This window comes from Convolutriloba macropyga, chromosome 9 (genome assembly GCF_964194025.1).
Source record: "Convolutriloba macropyga chromosome 9, txConMacr16.3, whole genome shotgun sequence".
In the NCBI taxonomy this organism is placed as follows: domain Eukaryota; kingdom Metazoa; phylum Xenacoelomorpha; order Acoela; family Convolutidae; genus Convolutriloba; species Convolutriloba macropyga.
The window spans coordinates 48,449,609-48,463,365 of record NC_134476.1 but is presented as its reverse complement, the minus strand read 5'-3'; the positions used below and the strand labels follow the sequence as shown (position 1 = coordinate 48,463,365).

General features: G+C 36.0%; 1 protein-coding gene across 1 annotated transcript in view; it reads right to left on the bottom strand.

Moving 5' to 3' along the window:
- LOC142346249 (protein furry homolog-like) overlaps positions 1-13,757 on the bottom strand; it is a 144,509-nt gene that overhangs the window by 11,068 nt on the left and 119,684 nt on the right. Inside the window, exons 38-42 of the mRNA XM_075398764.1 lie at positions 13,437-13,627; positions 10,555-10,819; positions 9,938-10,108; positions 7,774-7,899; positions 2,926-3,183 (exon numbers count right to left, since the gene is read on the bottom strand). Of these exons, the coding sequence (XP_075254879.1) occupies positions 2,926-3,183; positions 7,774-7,899; positions 9,938-10,108; positions 10,555-10,819; positions 13,437-13,627 (1,011 nt within the window). The remainder of the gene's footprint in view (positions 1-2,925; positions 3,184-7,773; positions 7,900-9,937; positions 10,109-10,554; positions 10,820-13,436; positions 13,628-13,757) is intronic.

Genomic DNA, 13,757 nt, shown 5'->3' with positions numbered 1-13,757 from the left:
AAATTTTCAGACAGTTTTCAAATATATTTTTATGAATTGTTCACCAGTCAATCATTTGTGTCAACCTAATTTTTTCATTATATGTTTAGTTTGTTTTAAATCTTTGCTTAAGTCTTGATAAACAGGGAGAAAATCATTAAGCGAAAATCAAAAATTATTTAAAATCAAAAACTTATAAAACTTGCTGTCGAACCCGATAACCTCAGAGAAATTTTATGTTTTAGTGGTCGCTTGCACGTTCTTCGCAGGCAAAAGTGACTGAAGATTTATCAACGATGATTCACTCTGCATTTTATAGTTTCTTGGACTACACTGGGAAAGGAAAACAAAAGTTTTTATACTTTTTTGACATTTTTAAAAAGAAAATGTCACCACCTCTTAAGTCGCTAATGAACTGTACCTCAAATTTTCGTCATTCATTTAAACAACAAATCTAAGTTGTTAAGAGCAGCTCTACCTACGTACTCAGCCAGCTATTACTGATTTCCAATTTCATATAATTTATATTGTTTTTTGAGTGCAGTCTTTTTTTTAGAACTCTTCAATAAAATTGATTATTTTGAGATGAAGGGGAAGTCACATTTGAGGATGTCACATCAAGCTTCATGGCGCAAACGTCTGTTAGAGATAAAAGAATTACAATTTTTGCGATTTTTTTGATGACTTACCGTGATTTGACTGCTGCTTTTAGTGTTACCACCTTTTCAATATTAGGTGTTATTAAAAAGAATCAGTTCACTCCATGGGTGCTTAGCGTCAACTGTGTGAATAGCTTTTTGATTCTGACATTCTTTGGGTATAAAAATATTTGCTTTAAAAAAATAGTCAAAAATTATTTCTGGTGGTGCTATTCAGTCCTTTTCGGCGGCTTGCCTGATTATCATTAGTACTGAAAACTATTTTTGAAAAGGCATTTTTTGTTCAATTAAACTCATTGAGATTAACTGTAAGACGATGACAGACAACAGTTTTTTCAAAAAAGAACATTTCAATTATTAAGATCTGTTCTGACGTGTTTTCTCCCTATTCTGCTCTGTTTTCATTCCAACGTGATTTTTTTTGGGTTTAAATTCAGCTATTTAAAAGAAATCGGACTGCAATTTTTCTATCTCAATGTTTTTAATATTCTCACGTGGCTTTTCTAAGGAAACAAAATTTTAGTAAAAATAAAAAGTTGATTTTTTAATTAAATATTGATGATAGTTTCGTCTTTTTGTCAGCAACACAAAAACTTAAGATATCGGAAATGCTCTTTACTAAATTATGTCTTCATCCTGTACGTTGCTTTTGGTTCTATCAAATTTGATATCATTTTTGATAAATTGAATTTATTAGATTTGATGCTCATATTGTTGTATATTTGTCCTCGGAGTGATAAAACAACAACTAAAGCATGAAACTATTACTATTTTTAAGTCGGCTCAATTGTTTATTTTAACTTCGCAGGTATCTAAGCTACTAATTTTTTACTTACCAATTCAGTGTTGTCTTATAGGAAAACATCTCTCAAGATGTGAAGAAGAAATCTTAGCTCTCTATTATATAAATCGCCAATTTTCTACTGCTAATCGTTCATTAAATAGTCTCATGCATTTTTATGCATTATATTTATATTTTTTGTTCTTTTTAAAACTATTTAATTTAGCATGTCTTAGAATAAGTGAGACGCCACATATTTTCGACGAGCCAAATCAATTTTGTTATTTTTGCCCGCTCATCAGCTCTCCATAGTATTTCTTCGTTGTACCTATATTTTCGTGTAGTGGGGGTGCGTCATCATGGTTATCAGCGCAATCTGTCTATTTACATCATTTTTGATTACTTTGAAGCCTCATTTGCTTTTATCGATAACAGAAGACGTGAGTATTCACGAAATCAGTAAGTTATTCAGAATTGCATCCTTTTTGATGTTTTCTTTGCATAAATTGTATTCCAGGACATGTCCTGTTAAGCTTAAGAATTTCTCAAACAGATTGATTTGTTTCACCTGCGTTTGCCTCTTGTGTATACAATTACCTAAATTCATTTTGACTTCTACATGCTATCTAACTCCATCGTTTTACCAAGACACAGTTGCCATAAAAATTACAGACACTGCAAGAAAAAACAGACACTGCAAAAAATTGATACAATTTTGTCCAGTTGATAAAAGCAATACGTAATCGGAATAATTATGGCATTTAAAAATAAAGTGTTTCAGTTTCCAGGATTTCGCGTTTCTGAAGCGGTGTTGCGCTTGCGAATAGCTTGAATTGAGAAAATTGTCACTGAATAGACGTGAGCCGCTGTTTCCTTAACGTTTTTTGGGTTCGTTTTAGATTATCTAGAAAAAACATGAAACAAATATTGTTTTAATGAAACTATTGTAGCGTCTACAGCCACATTTACCCATGTTTTTGACAAAAATTGTCTTGCTGAGAAAGTGAGAGAATATGCAAAACAGTGAACTTTGAATCGGAAGTCATCAATTTGGCTTTTATGAAGCTCAATCAAAAACGTCAATAATGCAAACGAAACGAATTCAAACCTAAAGCGTTCGTGTTTAGTTACAACACGTCAAAAGTCCTTTGATAATGTTTATCATTATTAAAGTGCAACTAAGTGTTTCGTAATTGACCGGAGTTTTTCTTAATGGGAGTGTTTCGTAATTGACCGGAGGTTCCTCTGAAAACACAAATATTTTTTGCTGGTTGGTTCTATTTCAAACGTCAGCTAAATAAATTTAGCTTTTTGGTGATTAAAAACAAAGTTTGGTGCAAAAACAAGCGTTTCTGAAATAGTATCTTCGATATAATGATTTGATATATATTATGCTTTCAATAGCGAATGTGCGAACATTCTGTGCCACGCACAGAACAAGTGAGCCTTCTTGTTACTCGTCAATTTTAGTCCTGTTACTATGATGCACAAATAGATAATAAACACCTTCAGTTCTCTCTCAGATGCGTCTTTTACAGCTGCCAGTGCGCTCTCGTTACACTCAGTGACGATGCTGTACAACTTGTCAATCTGGTTCAGAAGCAGACTCAGTTGCATGTGAGCTCTGACCAGACACTCGAACATGTCCATCAAGAGAGCGCTGGTCGTTTTCGTCCCCTGCTGGTCAACTTGACTCTGATAGCTTGATGATGAGAAAGAGGCATCCAGCACAGCCTCTCGCATCCTGCGCAACTCCGCAGCCACCTGGAGAAACGTACTCTAAATGAAGTCCCAAATTTGCATTCATTTGTACTATAATTTCATATCGTACGTTTAAATGTGGGATCCTCATTGCCATCGTGTACTTCAGTTTCGGAACTAGCTTATTGACATCGTAGCACAGTTGAATCGAAAAAATATGTGAACTGTAAAGCATAAAAAATTGACAAATTGCTAACGTAGCCGGCAGATTACCGGAAAATAGCCACCGTTGACGCAAATTAGGTTTGAAACAAAAAGAAGAGAGAAATCGACAGAAATTTTTCCTAAGTTTCAAAAACTGTTCTAATTCGGTGAGCAGTTTCAGTTAGATTCTAAAACTATACTTAATTCGGCTTTAACCTGAAAGCTATGAAGATTAATACTGATACCAGCTAGCAATTGCTCGAATGAAATTTGATAACCCAATGCGGTATTACTTAATGACCGGGCTTTACATGTTTATATCACGTTTCTTTTAATTTTGCTCTTTATTACACCAATATCTTTAAAACAATAATAAAAAAATAATATTAAAGCCAAATCTGATTTTCAAAAATGGATAAAATAGCTGAAAAACATTAGGAATAGACTGTTTTTCTGAAAAACAGTAGGAATGAAAACTATTTTTTTAAAATCCCTTATAAATGCAAAAGCTGTACTTCACAAAAATTATTCTGAAGAACCCCTTTGAAAACTGTTTAGCTCCTTTAGCAAACCTAACCAATTCTTTTTAAACATAACCGACTAACGTCGGGCGACTTGCTCTCAAACGACAGGCGAGCGGTTGGCTTCGTCAGTAGCTAGCCATGGATTATTGAAGCTAGCGCTAGCTTGATTCGACTCTTCAACTTTTAGTTTTCTAGCTTTGTTAAACAAATCAAATAGAAAACTGATATTTGCAAAATATTGCAAAATTTAAAAGAACTTACAGATTTCGCAGTGAAAATGTTCAAAGCTATTTTTTCTCTCCTGAGTTATGTCAAGTAACCCATCTGCAAGACTTGAAAAACTTCGTTGGCCAGTATTGATAGTTAAACTCAGTTAGGACAAAAACACTCAAAAATTTTGAAAACAATAGCAAATTTTAACAAAATCTTGCAAAAATTCGACATTAAAATCTTCAAAACCATTTGATTGTCTCAAGAGACTATTCAGACTATTCAGTATCACTATTTCAAGCTTTAATTAGTTTTACTGACTCAAAACATCCATAAACTTGGAACATGATAATAATTTTTCGAAAAATTTTTAAAAAAATTAAATTTTATCAAAAAAGTGCTAAAGCTGGAGTCATTAAAATATTGATAACAATTCCATGAATCTAGAAATTATGCGACAGCTTTTCATGAAGCCTTGGAGGAGGTCCCTAGGACCATGGTGCCGGAAAAAATGATAAATAGTCAAAAAGATTCAAAAAAATTGAAAAAATTGCAAATAATTTTAAAGCTGCTGATCTCAAAATCTTGAAAAACCTTCCATTACATCTAGAAGCCATGCGGTAAGCTCGGCTCAAACTCTAGAGGTTATGTGACTGTTGAGGTTGTACAAATCAAGAAAATGACAAAATTTAAAAACTTAAAAAATTAGAAGTTGCAAAAAAACTGTTAAAATTTGTGATAAAAGTTGTATCTTATCCATGGCCAACAAACATTTTTCAGTAACTCATAATTGAACCCTAACGGAGATTTTCTGTCAGGCTGAAAAACCTGTATAAAAGACAATAATGACAAATAAACTGACAATAGCGATAATAAACTGACAATATATGTTAAAAAAATTTAAAAATTGCAAGTTTTGTCCAAAAAAAAAATGATAAAATTTTTCATATTAAAAACTGAAAGCTATTGCAAGGCAAATAAAATTGTTTCAGTAACTTATTATCAAACCCCTAAGGACGTTTTCTGGACCCTGCGTCGAAGGAAGTGGATAATAATTAAATGTCAAGAATTGGAAAAATTTGCACGAATTTGGTAAAATTCGTGATATTAAAAAGTTGAAACCATTCCACTACCACTAGAAACTATGCAGTAACCTAATATAAAACCCTAGACGAGGTTTCTTGACACCTATGGCTGAAAAAAACACCAAAAATGACAAAAATTTTTTAAAAACTTGAAAAAATTAGTATAAAATTGCGTGCAAGTAGCCACGGGAGGCGGGGGTGTACACCGGGAGTCTGATTGGGAGGGGGTGGGCAACAGGGGTGGGGCAATAGGGGGGACAACAGTGGAGGGTATCGTCAACCTCTGAGAACCGCCCTTCAGAACATAAGTATAAGTCTCCAAAACAGTTTGAGCAGAAACAGAGTTGAAAGGCTCTAAGAGCACTTAATGCCCGCTGGGCGCTACCTGTTTATCCCGTTTTTGAGGATGAAAAGTTAAAAGCTTCAGACGAAAATTAGGTCAAGCGAAAAATCGCATAAAAAAGACCGACAGGACTAATATAATTGCTACAAACTTCGTTTGAGAGCAATTAAAAACATATTAAAAAACATTTAAAAAAGACCACAAAAACTGAAAAACTAAAATTTGATCACTTATTTCAGTGCAAACTGACCTGAAAAACAATTGCATAAACCACAGATATAGGCAAAATACTTAAGAACAGATAACTTCGGTTAAAATTACTCCATTTTCGTTGAGAAACATACCTCAAAATCAAAATTAATTGAATCTGAAAATACTAAAAACCACTGAAGGTGACAAAAAGTGCTAAAAAACCTCCCAACAGAACAATTGTCGAAAGTAGCTCGATATTGCATCTAAAAGTCTAATAATTATTTCAAAGGTTTATAAATGCTCCCAAATTCACCATTACTGGCTGAGATAATTGGTACGAACACCTATGACAGAAAAGGTAAGATCTAAAAAACCCGCTTTGTATTTTAGTGAAATTTATTTTACTTTTGGAAAAGTGCTCTGTCTAGCCTTCGCTTATACCCTTTAGAGACAAAACCTGTAGAATGGATCTAAATTGAAGATTGCACAATAAAACCTTCAGACAGAAACGCAAAATTAGAAGAAATAGGGAAAAAACTTAATAAACAGACGAAAATGGTTCTATGCTTCCAAATGGTCAAATGCTTCCAAGAGCAAAATTACTAGTTTAGATAAATGAGACACACCTTCGTCTGAAGAAAACGGATTTTAAAGAATAAATCTGCTTTGAAAATGCCGCACATCATCAAAAAATTTTGCTCTTTTTGCGGAAATTTTTTCTTACTTTTTTTTGCTCTCATCAAAAAGCGGGTATGAAGAAAAACACTACTCTCCCTTCTCTCTGCTCTCCGTCTTTATTCAGCAACAAAAAAAAATCACGACTTTTGCACGTGCGGCATTGGATTACACATCCTGTTTCAGAAGAACTAGACCGAATAAAAAAACATAGCCGGCAGATTGCCAGAATAGCTGCGAAAGAATAGACCTGCGTGCCATATAATAGAGATAGAAACAGATACAAATCTAAATTGAAAAAAAATCGACGCCGCTCAAAAAACTAGGCTAAAAAACATTCAGCGATAAATCAATAAAGGTTTTAAAAATTCATTCCACAGAAGCCTCTTATTAGGGACCTTTACTGCACATATGAGTTCCTTTGACCTTAAACAAATTCAAATTAAACCTAAGTTTTAAACTGCAAAAGTCATTTTATTGAGTGAGGTAAGTCACGTATGATCAAAATCTAATCACGCAAATAACCTAAAAACTTTCGCTAAAGCGAGTGAGAAATGATGTCACGCGCGCAACTGCCGTTAGTGAGAGGAAGAAGTAATTCAGAAAATTTGACTTTTTCAGCTTTGCTGTGTGAACAAATGTAACACGAAAAAAGAACGTCAGACGACGAAACAAAAAAAACCAAGAGCACCGCAATATAGCTACGCTCAGCTTACAGCTTCGCAGCTATAATAAAAAATAGATCACCATAACTCCTCTTCGAGTCGTAAAAAGGAGAGCACCTAATAAATAGCCTAGCCGTTGTGAGGCTGGCGCCGGCTATTAATCACTAACACACAATTCTTTGCTTACTCAACGAACACGCTACCAACACATGTCGACAAGGTAAACATAACCGAATAAAGCCGGGCAATTTGCTCTCAAACGACCAGTGAGCCATTGATTTCGGTAGTACCCCGCAGGGGCTTAGAGATGCTAGCATTGGGGGAAGGGGTGCGCGCGGAGTGGGGTGGGAGGTAGGGTTGGGCGTGCTGGAAGAGGGGTCCAAACCGCCCGGTGGAGTGTTTATGCCATTTATGAGGACGAAAAGTCAAATGCGTCAGACGAAAAATCAGTTAAACAAAAAATCACATTAAAAAGATCACAGGACTAATATAATTGCTACAAACTTTGTTTGAGAGCAGTAAAAAAACTTCTTCGACTAGGATCATTCTGGTCAGTTGCTACAATAACGCTGCCCAAAATATGTGCCATAAATGGTTAAATTAAGTGCAATTTCCTCATTACAGTGGTGCCATAGAAAAATTCAGAATTGCACCTCGATGTTTTCAAAAAGCCTCCAAATCATAAATGGAAAAAGTGTGATTAAATTCAGAGCCTGAAATGAGCTCTTGATGAATTCAGTTCCTATTAATCTGACCTTAGGTGAGGTGTGCGTGAGTGTGTTGTTGAGAATGGCGACAGCCTCTGAGCTCTCAAGCACACATTGCCTCACACTCTTCTCCACTTTCCTCCTCTGTCTCCCACTCTCCACACAACTGCACACCTGCAACACATTCAATTCAACATACCAACGAAATACTAACCCATGCTGTCAGAGAAGTGCCAACTTAATTAAAAAACAAAGAGTAGGTTAGAAAAAATGAGACGATTCTGTCTCTTTCACATTCAATGCAAACGAGATAGGAGTTGAAAAAACATAACCAACTACCGTCTCGAACGATCGCTCTCGAACGACAGGCGAGAGGCAGGGGTTGCGTTGTTGTTGGTCATAGCTAGTTTAAGCTTATACCCAGCCGCATTGATTGCGTTGGGGCGAGGGGGGGGGGAGAAAAAGGGCCAGAAAGAGGAGGTCTCAAGCATGGGCTTAGACCCTACTCAAGCTCTAAGAGAGCTATCCAGGCCCTAAATGTTTTTCTACGACGGCAAGTCAAGAGTACAGAGAAATCTCAACGCACAAAAACATAAAACATACCCGGCAGATTGCCGGAAAATAGCCGCCGTTGATTCCAATAAGCATGATTGGGATTGAAAGAATAGAAGATATTGAAAAAAAAAAAGATTTTTGTACAAGATTTATTTTGATGGCATTTCGTAGTTGAACATAATTCTGTTTCTTAGGAGGCTACAGGGGCTACTATCAATACCAATAAGCATTAGAGATGGTAACTATCTAAAATTGGGCTTTAGGGGTTTATCCCGTTTTTATTTCTGACTTCAATTTTTTTAAAATGACTCTGTTCAATTAGAATTGCTTTGCTGAGCAACTGATGTTCAAAATCACTTTTGAGCAGAATGAGAGAAGAGAGAAACTAGACTATAGATGTCAAAAAGATTTCACGCAAAATGTTGAAAAAGCGATAAGGTAAAGCGAAACATTTTTTTGTTCGACGAAGTAAAAAAAAATAGGAGCGCTATCATAGCCGGTTGAGATGAGGGTGACTATTAATCAATAAATTGACAAAACCAGCAGTAATGCTAATTCAGCACCTCGGTCCAAAACTCTGACATAGCTGGTAGATTGCCGAAAAATAGCCGCCGTTGAAGCGCTTGACGCACATCAGAATTGAAACAGAGAAAAACATAGCTGGCAGATTGCCAGATTTTGGCTCTTTACTTTTGTTCAGCGCCAAAATCACTCCAAATTTTTTCACGCGTTTCATTTCCCGCTTCAAAAATCACAATAAAATTGATTGAAAAAGGACTTCTCCAATACTCCTCTTCCAGTCGTAAAAAAGACAGCGCCCCAATACAATTCAAATTCTTTGAATTGTAAAAAAAAACCAAGAGCACCGCAATATAGCTTTGCTCAGCTTACAGCTTCGCAGCTATAAAACATAGCCGGCAGATTGCCGGAATAGCTGCGAAAGAATAGACCTGCGTGCCATATAATAGAGATAGAAACAGATACAGATCTAAATTGAAAAAAGATCGACTCCGCTCAAAAAACTAGGCCAAAAAACTTTCAGCGATTAATTAATAAAGCTTGTTACATTCATTCCACAGAAGCCTCTTATTAGGGACCTTAACTGCACATATAAGTTCCTTTGACCTTAAACAAATTCAAATTAAACTCAAGTTTTAAAGTGCAAAAGTCATTTTATTGAGTGAGGTAAGTCACGTATGATCAAAATCTAATCACGCAAATAACCTAAAAACCTCCGCTAAAGCGAGTGAGAAATGACGTCACGCGCGCAAATGTTGTTAGTGAGAGGAAGAAGTCATTCAGAATATTTGACTTTTTCAGCTTTGCTGTGTGAACAAATGTAAAACGAAAAAAGAGCGTCAGACGACGAAACAAAAAAAAACCAAGAGCACCGCAATATAGCTACGCTCAGCTTACAGCTTCGCAGCTATAAAAAGACACACACGTTTACAATAATTGCTATGAACTTCTTTCAAGAGCAATTAATCACATGTAAATTTTACTCACTTCCGTTTTAAGGTCAAAACGCGGCCTGAATACACAGTACTTCGTTAAGAGAATCAATTCTCCTCTTCAAGTCGCACAAAAACCAAGATCAACTCATAACAGCTACGCTCAGCTAACTAATATAACAAGTAAAAAATGGTTGTTAGAGTACCTGTTGCTTCCAAGCGGATCCAATCATGACGACAGGAGTGGACTTGTGAGCTGCAAGGAGAGTGTCGAAGCATGTCTTCAGATGGACAAATAATTGCCTCAATTCTTCAGAAGTTGACACTGTGAAATCTGACATTCTGCTCAGCATGGCGTATCCTCTGATTGAGTATTCCTGGAAATAATAGCACTCAACGTGAACAATAAGATGTCGCGGCGGACTTTTATTCAAAGGGGGTGTATATTTGAGAAAAATTTTGGGTGAAATAAATTTTGACGAAGCAGAGGTTCAAACCCCTAACCCCGGGCGTAAGAACCGGCTGCATTAACCACTAGGCTACACGTCTCCTATGCTCTCCTATATTACAAACAACTTTGTTATAGCAACAGACATAAATTCTGAATGCGAGCAATTTAGGTCACACGAAAAGCGAGAAATGAAATCAAGCGTGGAAAAGTGTCTGAAAACGTGAAGCCACAGAATGTTCTAGATCAAAATAAAAAACGAAAAATAGCGTCAGACGACAAAAAATCAAGAGCACCGCAATATAGCTCCGCTCAGCTGAAAGCTTTGCAGCTATAATATATTTCATTAACAATGGCGTTAAAATGAGGTCTGACCTGAATGAATCTTGAAATGAACAGATACAATGAGGGCATCGTATTCACAGTCAAGCTTCCTTGTTCCATCATCAGTCGACCCCTCGTACCTCTGTCGCCCTCGTGGCCTTGATTAGGAGCAGCAAGTAGATCATTGACCGTTTCAGACCAGTATACATGTAGTTCAGGCAACGTGATGGTGAGCACGCGGATGTCCACCATATCTGTCTGAGGCTCTAATGTTAATATGTCCTCTGGTCTGAAGCTCCTTACAATATCCGAGAGGCTAAAATGATACCTATGATAACCCTCCTCTCTATTCTTATTGTTGATCTTTTATAGGATGCTATGCTAAAGCTGAATAAGCTGTTATGGCAAAGCAAAACATTCGACTAATAACATTTTTATTCGAGTAAGTAAAAAAACACAGAATGACAAGTCCTGAAACAATTCAAAGAATTTTCATTAACTTAACAAAAAACTACAACAAGAATGTACTATGAACTGATTGGGAAAACCATTTAGAAAAAATCCCATCCTAAAAATCAAAAAAGAGCAAAACTCGAAGTCAAGTTGCCGCATGTGAACAAAAAACCACAAGCAAGAAGACCAATTCTTGTTCAAAGACCATTTTCTTACTCTATTTGAAAATTTGAGTGAAAAAATTCAAGTCGCAAAACTACTCGATTTTCGCTCCATTTCCTGTTTCGTACTGACCAAAATCATCACTCAATCACTCACTTAATAATGAACATATTGATCATTTCGCTAAACATTTTGAAACACTAATAGAGGAAACATTAAAAAAAGAGCTTAAATTGCTATCTAGTGAAACATCTGACAAAATATCTGAACAAGATGCGTCTTCATAACGACTATTGCCGCTACAGCTAGCAAATCAGATAGTCATTTGCTAATAGAAGAATACCACCTGGTAAAAAAAACGAAAATGGTACATTCAGAGAAAACCGAGAAAAAGGAAAAATGATTTTAAAAAAATGTTACAAAATTACTAATATGCAACTAATATGAGAAATCTTCAAGACACTAACGACCGAGCACTGGACAAACAATTAGAAAAACGCTAATGAAAAAGGTAAACGAAAAACCGGATCGAAATTACATAACTTATTTCAATGAAAAGGCCATGTATAACTATATAACCTTATTACCTATTATCTCTATATACCTCATTACCTATGCAAAAGCTCACAACTAAATAGTGAACAAGAAAAGCTATTGCAAAAAGTTTAATTTCATAAAGATGGGCAAAACACTTGAAAGAAACGAAAATTGGCTAAAAATTGATTCAAACTACCTCATTGTTTTTAACAAACAGAACCACCCCAAAAAAATCTATCGAATCGAATGGCGAACTCAACCAGTTAAAGAACTACGTTCAAAAATTTCAACCAAAAGGAAGAAATTGAGAAAAACTGCTAAAAAAAGCGAGCAGCGCAGGATGAATATAACACACTAACGCCAGGAAATTTCTCTCAACAGACCGGCGAACGGCTGGCTTAGGTGGTAGCCAGCTAAGGCATAGGTATGTTAGCATTAGGAGGGTGTGGGCGGAGTGAGAGTGAAGGAAAAGGAGGTCAAGCGATGGGAGGTGAGTAGGGTTGGAATGGCTGGACGAGAGGGGGTCCAAAATAGCCAGTTGATGGACTGAGGATGATCAAACTTACGTAAGAAACAGTTTCAGTGAATTGCATACGTAGAGACTAGTAAGGCCCTAAGAGAACTGCTCAGCCACCAAGCAATCCAGGCTTAACCTGTTTATCCAGTTTTTGGGACAAAAAGTTGGGACACATTAGCCAAACTAAAAATTGCATGAAAAGGACCAAAGGACTAATATAATTGCTATAAACTTCGTTTGAGAGCAAATAAAACGCACAAAAAAAATCAAATTGCATCTATGTCTAATATTTCCTTCAGAAGTTCAAAATGATCATAAACGCACTATTACTGGCTTCGATGATTGCGACAAACACCTTTGGCTGAAAAATAAGAGTTAAAACGGAAAAATCGCTCGGAAAAAGCCCCTTGTGATAAAAAAATATCGCTTTTAGCGCAAACAAATTACATCTACAAAAACCCCTATAAAATATCTCTCTGCAAGACTTTTGTTCAGCAGAATGACAACAGATTAAATACTTCTAATCACGTGCAGCATTTGATCTCTTCTTAAACACATCCTCTAGAAATAGAATTCGACAATTTAAAAACATAGCCGGCAGATTGCCGGAATAGCTGCGAAAGAATAGACCTGCGTGCCATATAATAGAGATAGAAACAGATACAGATCTAAATTGAAAAAAAAATCGACGCCGCTCAAAAAACTAGGTAAAAAAACATTCAGCGATAAATTAATAAAGTTTGTTAAAATTCAGTCCGCAGAAGCCTCTTATTAGGGCCCGTTATTACACATATGAGTTCCTTTGACCTTAAACAAATTCAAATTAAACTTAAGTTTTAAAGTGCAAAAGTCATTTTATTGAGTGAGGTAAGTCACTTGTGATCAAAATCTAAACACGCAAAAAATTTTTGCTAAAGAGAGTGAGAAATGACGTCACGCGCGCAAATGCCGCTAGTGAGAGGAAGAAGTCATTCAGAAAATTTGACTTTTTCAGCTTTGCTGTGTGAACAAATGTAAAACGAAAAAAGAGCGTCAGACGACGAAACAAAAAAAAAACCAAGAGCACCGCAATATAGCTACGCTCAGCTTACAGCTTCGCAGCTATAAAAATATAGTACAATTACTCTTCTGCGATTAATGTATGGGTGACTTGCTGTTACTAATTTCTCTAACATATTCCATCTTCCCCCTGCTGATTTCTAATAAATTTTTAGTCTTCTTTTTATCTACTTTTTATCGACTCAAATATAATCATCTAACTAACCGGTCAGAAAAAGTGCGTGGACTTGCTATGTCGTCATTGTAATCTCCACTGTTTGCTTCCATTTCTTCCTGAGCCATCTCACTGTCAACAGTCCCCGATCTACGATCTCTACGTCCACTCCCACCAATCTCCCCCTCATTATCCTCTGGACTAGACACTTCATCTTGCTCCGGCTCCGATACAGAGTCATCCTGAATTCAGTGTTCACATTAATTTTACCGCAGTTGAGAAGACCGAACAGAAACCACAAAAAACTTGTCAGATTTGTCTTAAACATAAGCTGATTCAATTCTGATCTTCTACTATTTCATTTATTAAATT